General features: G+C 36.6%; 1 protein-coding gene across 1 annotated transcript in view; it reads right to left on the bottom strand.

Moving 5' to 3' along the window:
- SLC15A5 (solute carrier family 15, member 5) overlaps positions 1–5,951 on the bottom strand; it is a 31,817-nt gene extending 25,866 nt beyond the window's left edge. Inside the window, exons 1-3 of the mRNA XM_008941764.1 lie at positions 5,582–5,951; positions 3,550–3,772; positions 847–1,016 (exon numbers count right to left, since the gene is read on the bottom strand). Of these exons, the coding sequence (XP_008940012.1) occupies positions 847–1,016; positions 3,550–3,772; positions 5,582–5,951 (763 nt within the window). The remainder of the gene's footprint in view (positions 1–846; positions 1,017–3,549; positions 3,773–5,581) is intronic.
- Positions 5,952–6,752: the final 801 nt, after the last annotated feature.

Genomic DNA, 6,752 nt, shown 5'->3' on the forward strand with positions numbered 1-6,752 from the left:
AAAAATAAAGAAATAACAACTTGTGTTCAGTTTCTGGTTTCTATTGGAAAAAGAACAGCAAAGTTTGAGCATTTAGAACCTTATTCAAGTCACCTAGGCTCTACTTACATTTCTGTATTTGGCCAGTGGAGAGGGGTAGTGGCCATCAAAGGAGTTTTTAGAGCTTAGGTACTAACTGGTGAGGCCACAGAAGTCTAAGAACTTCTGCTTTAAAATATCTGCACAGGAACTACTTAGAGCTTTTCAATATTTCTAGTTATTTTCAAATGCATAAAAACATTTGATGTTGTATAAACAAGCACATTGAAACAATAAGCATCAGATGTTCTGCAAGACAAAGGCATTGTAAAAGTCCTTTGCTATTAGTGCATATACTTGTTTAGCTGACTAACCACACTGCATGCCTGCATAGGTGGAACTTCGGGTGAAGCAATGAGTACACTTAAGGGAGAAACACAGGTGTGCTTGGTGCCTTAGCATAGGCATAAACAGCTTCAAGTGACAAAAACATATTGGGCATAGGCTGAACCAAACATGACAAAATGGAATCCATCAGCAGCATGCATATTATACCTTGTCCTGCACAGGTGGATGCTTTGACACATGCCTTGACATGACAGGAAATGTACATAAGTTTACCAGAAACTGCTTTCCACTTTTTCAGTCTACCCAGAATCTCCAGGTCTATCATTACAAAGGGTGCATGTTGTTTCTTGCACAGACCTTGTAGAGCTAAACCCCATGTATCTCCGTGTATTGTGGAAGAACTTGTTTAGATACACAAGTTTAGAGATTATTTTTAGAGAAGAGATGAAAGATGTTTCCTAAAATATAGTTGTCTCTTACCTGTTTTGGGTTTGTAAATCATCTCACCCCTCACCATGTGAATCGTGATCATAGCCATAAGCATGGACACAAATGGGATAAGAAAGCCAAGGTTCCTGGCCACAGACTGCTGGATATAAGAAATGCTGACAAAGACAACAGCTGAATTTAAATTAATCAGCCAATAAAACCTAGTACACACAGACAAGAGAGAAAAGAGTGGAGAGGTTGAATAATATAAGGTTTTTCAGAAGATTAAAACATTACATTAAAGACATGGTAAGAAAAGAAATATGGACAGTGTCAGTAACATCCACACAATTAACATCAAATTTCACTTGGATTTCTCAGCTCCAGTAGGTGTGTGATTAAAGTAACTGTACTAAGATAGTAGAGGTGAACAAATTATCAATCTAATACTGGAAATATTCTTGTGAATCAGTCTAATTAAATACACCAACATTTACCATTGACTTGTTTAATATCTGATAATGTAAGTTTTGGATAGGCAATATGAAATTACAAACTTTAAGCTTAAGAGAGAAACATCTTAATGTCACCATTCCTTGTTTAAGAAATATTAGATTTATTTATTAGAAAATTTTTTTTTAGAAATATTTGATTTATGAGAATGGATGGCTTTTCCATTAGTTGCAAGGCTCAGATTCAATTTTTGTTGGCTTCTGGAAACATCTTGATAAGGAGGTTCCTCAATATAATTTGCTCCAAGACTGCCTTTGGCAGTAGAGGTGCTTCCCAAGAAAGTTCTGAGCCCTTCCTATGCACAGAAGATATTCAAATGAAAATTGCATGCTCTTGGAAGCAGACGGCATACCACTAGTGACAGGCCAACTGCAGTTTGGAACCCTGACAGCAGCACAGTAAAAATGCCTTAAGGAATTATAAGGATAGCAAAAAGCAACCCAACCCTAACCCCTTAAAAAAGAAGCCAAGACAATGCATTTCCCTGATGAGATGCAAAATATCTTTTTCCTTCATCCTAGCAAATGAGTTTACACCTGCATAGTTAGGAGTATATTGTCACCATACTCTTTTCCTTGGATTCTGACATAATACATTAAATTATGAAGTCTTCTGAAATTCAGCATTTTAGAGAAGTTAATTAACTTTATAGCTACTTATTAGAGTGAAATAAGTAAAACAAAATTTTGAGATTGCACTCAAACAGCCACTCCTTGAATGGCACTGCAAAAATTATTACTTCTTTTTTTTTTTTTTAATTGCACATATGCCTTTCTATATATTTCCAAAGTTCCAAGAACTGGCCCATTTGAATTCCCCCAAGGAACTTTTTATTCGTATTATATCTCCTTTGTAATCAACACTGAGAAATGTCGCTTTGATTAAACACAATTCTGAATGGCTAAGACCACAGTACAATAAATTCTCCAGAGCTATCTTTCAGAACAACTGATTGCTCTCCAGTCTTAATTCCCTAGAGTCTTATTTAATCAAAATGATGTTGCTAATTAAGGATTAAAACTCAGAATAGAGTAAAAAGGAAGGATCTTTTTTTTTTTTTTTTTATCTTCTGTCCTATGGCAGGTCAAGGAGGCAGAATCTGCTCAAAAAACTAAACAGTCTCATCCACCTTTACTAAAGCTGCCTTATTCACTGAAGATTGGATTTAATTCAAAACTCTTTGATATTTACATAATTGGAGGAAAAAAACATAGCCAAGAAAGCCATTCCCAAAGGAGGGGAAAGCTGATTCACTAAGATCTTCATTGACTCTTCAGCATTGCATTGTTAATATGCAAATATGCTCAGTTTTTATTTTAATAACTGTGGCTGTATAAGGAGAAGAGTGAAAAGAGAGGGCAGTTTAGGGCTTATTTCACCCTGCCTTGAAGCAGGAATCTGGAGGTTCCCACTGTGACTTCTTTGATCTTCACTCCACAGTTTAACCAGAAAGTACAGGTGAATGTATATAGAACTCTGTATAGTTCTACAGAAGTGATAAATGAAGGCAAATATATAATAAAAAAATGACCTGTCTGATGCACTGAGAGAAATAACATTTTAAAAAAAAATTGAACTTTAAGAACCATTTCAGGAGCAATTTTTCTTCAAAGTTTTCTTAAAAATTTAAAATATTCAAACCAAACCACAAATGTCACGTGGTTTATCTGATGCCAAAACTTCACAGCAACACAACTGAATGAACACAGCAGATCCCTACCATAAAGCTCAGCGGTTAGAGGCTACCAGCAATCCCCAGTTCCAGCAAACCAACAGACTCTACTGCTGCCTGTCATTTTTAAAGATTTACTTTAATATAAATTCTAATATATCACTAAATTTTTCCACTGTTAGCAGGGGAGTAAGAGCAAAATATTCTGTAGGGATGTATAGGATATAGCCATGTTAAAAGTAGAAAACCAAATGGAATATGTTGTTTTAATAGTAATCAGGTCATCAAGTCTTTGACCATTTGGGCAAATCAGTTCAGCCTAATTCTGACTAAAGTTTTTTATAGGAGTACAAAATAGTTGATTGCCTACTGGTCCAAGCAAAAGAAAAAAATTAGGAAAAGTTTTAACAGAAATTCTTGGCAACTCTTATAAAAATCTAAATATTTTGCAGTCAAAAACAAATCATGAAACCCATCAGCTGTAGAACCTGCCTTCTAAGTCAGCAACGAGTTTGTAGGCAATGCTCTATTACCCACAACAGATATTTAGCTGACATTAAGTTACCAACCAGTTGAAGAAAGAAAGAAGTTCCTTTGGTCCACAGTCCTCAAGGTTGTATGCACTTAATGGACAAACTATAGCTCTGATGCCTCCTATTCCCAGACTAGCTGTGAGTAGTGCAAAGTAGAATATTATTTTCTGCTCCCTTTTGGTTAGCATGTGAAGAATGTGTCGTCTGTCAACGTAAATATCTTCAAAAGGGAATGCCACAATAGGTAACAGTGCAGTGCCTGGAATTGGAAAGAAAATTGTCATTTGAAATGGATTAGAATCAGAGCGATGAATAAGACTTACATTTTTTTAAGCAGTTATGTTGAAAAGACAGATGAAAAATCAAAGATACTCAACAGAGGACTGCAAAGAGGGAGAGTCTTCAGTCTGCAGAGAGGCAGAACCTTTCTGGATGTTGCTATAGGGCAAAGCCAAGGGCCTCCAAGAAAACAATTTTCCTCTGAAATGTTTGTAAGGATTCAGGTATTTCAATCAACTGAAGAGCTCATTTTTGAAATGTAGCTCTTCTCACTGGCCTTCCCTATCACCTGTGTATGGAGGGTAGTGGCTCTCCACTTGCCAGAAGGCACCAGTTAAAAAGTGTGACTTCACCTGATGAACCACCAATCAAACAAAAACCCTCACCCTATAGTGAAGCATAGACTTTTTTTGCACCTTCTTTAAATACCAGGATTGTAATGGGACTCATAATTTAACAGATAATTTCTCAAAATCTTTGTAGATTTTTTTTTTCCCTGCTGCAGCTTCATGGAAATTACATGACTTTAAGCAGCTTTACCTGTAGAAGCAGTGCCATGAATTGCATTGAGCACCTTTAGCCTGTAAAGTAAGCCTCTCAGATTTAATCAGCTACAGACTCTCCAAGCTGTAATTGGAGACTAAACAAAAAAAATTATATGTCCATAACACCAACATCAGCCATGACTAAGACTATGACTGTGTATCAAACCCCCATACATTAAGAAAGTTTAATGAACCATCTCAAAAAAAAGAGCAAAAACCCCAAACCCCAACAAATGTTCTGTTTAAAATAATACCAAACCCCATAAAGTTTTCTGTGTGTTACCAGTCTTCTACTTTAAGATATTTGTTGAAATGACAAGTGGCAGAAGGAGATTCCAAACCAAAAGCCCATGGGAGGAACAGTGGACCATAATAGCAATCATTTTTCTAGGCTCCTTGCACAATTGTTTTGCAATCAGCTCAAGAGCATTTCAGGAATAACTTTCATTTTTTTTCCTTGCTTTGTTGCTTGTCTAAACAACAACGTAGCTGGTTATTGCAAAAATCAGACGTGCTTATGCTCAACAACTGGACCAAGTAAAAAGTTTTTCTATCAGCTTGGTTTCATTTGACAGAACAAGCACCAGCTGTGAGATGCACCAATTGCTACAGAGTAGTCTTACTTTGAACAGTGCTTTTATGTAAAAGATCTCCCAAATAATTTGTGGGGAAGATTCAGAATGAGCTAAGAGAAAGCAGGCTCTCAATACAAGTATTAGGATACAGCCTCTCTACTTAAGGCTAAGTTTGTTCGTACTGGTATATGCTTAAATACATCTTTCCCTCCTGTCCAAACACAACAGTCATGTACCTTTCCATACAATAAAATCATACTACCAACTGCTGGAAAACAGTTTCCAAACTCTCTCTCAAACTTTCTCTCCAGCTAAAGCTCTGCATTTGTGCCAAATGCTAATAACCTTAGATGTTTGTTAAAAGGACCGATTTTAAGAATTGAGAATCTGTAGCAACTAAGCTACTTTAGAGGAGACAAGTTTGTGCACCAAATATCCACACAGTACACAGGCTTAGTTTCCCTTAGTTTTGTTCAAAGCAATGCCTTACAAAAATACATAGGCAAAAGTACTGCAGTGCATTTGGTGGAGGAGAAACTAAGAAATCAGCTGTTGGGGAAGGTTGCCACAAGGTTGGAGAAAAATTTTAGATTTCAAGCATATTGCTCAATAATGCACTGTTGCATCAAAATTACTAAAACATTAAGCAGTCAGCAGATTGTCACCTACCTATAAAGTGTAGAAACATGCAGAGGCACACAAGCTTGATCCTCCCCACGAGGCATTCTGCAAGCCAGCCAATCAGTACCGGCGTGAGCATGGAGGTGCCCACAAAGCACATATTGACCATAGCCGCCTGGTGGTTGCGGTAGCCAAGTTTGACAGTGCAGAAGAGGATCATGTTGCAGACGATGCCAAAGAAGGTGAATCTCTCACACAGCTCGACTAACAGCACACAAATAGCCTCTTGGAGTTTCTTGTCGGATTGAGACAGGTTTCCAGCACTCTTGCTTCTCCCAGATAATGGTTTTTGCTCCTTCTCAGCCGTGTGTTTCAAAAGTTGCTTTTCTTGCATATCTCTTCCGTCTTCCTCAGGCATGTTTGTCTTTTTTGAGTACGAGTGAGTAGAGAAGCTTCAGTTACAGGTACACTTCTGTTCTCCTCCACTGCAATTAGCAAACTGTTAAGACGCTCGCTTTGAATTCCACACTTCAATACTACAATTTCTTAGGGCATCTGTCACTTTTGTGAAATTACAAATAGAATCAAAGAGTATAAAAACCACCACCAACAAAAAAATATCAAAGAGCTATATTGACATTTCAGCTTCTGAATTTAGCAACACTCAGATACTCAGTTTATTTAATTAGCCCATTTGGGGTGAACAAGATTTTTCTTCAGAATTATATTACCTATTAAATTATACTAATCCAATACTGTCTGTGCAACTCTATCTGTATGAAAGCTAACATTTTCAGCAGAATTCAAACAATAGATCAATAAAATAGTTTAGTTAAAATAATCTGATATTTTATTAGGCAACAAGTGAAAAACTGAAAGCAAAGATAAGGAGAAAGGTCTTTTTTTAACAATAATATCTAGTCATTATTACTTTTTTAAAAACTAAGATAAAGTTAATTATAAAAATGAGTAATACTAGCACATTTAAGTTAGAAAAGCAGATTTTAAAAGAAAGTAAGTTAAACGTTTTAGCAAAGGAAGAAAGCAATCTAAAAGCAACCTAAACCAGGAGTGTTTCTCTAGCCAGGCATTGCACCATAGCTACGATACATCATAAGCGGCACAGGCACAGAAGATGTGTTCTCTCGTATCAACCAAAAGCAATTACAAGCTTGTAAGTAAATTAGGAAGAGCCAAACGCTCAGTCCTTTATAACATT

Source organism: Merops nubicus, unplaced genomic scaffold (genome assembly GCF_000691845.1).
Source record: "Merops nubicus isolate BGI_N331 unplaced genomic scaffold, ASM69184v1 scaffold12816, whole genome shotgun sequence".
Taxonomy (NCBI): domain Eukaryota; kingdom Metazoa; phylum Chordata; class Aves; order Coraciiformes; family Meropidae; genus Merops; species Merops nubicus.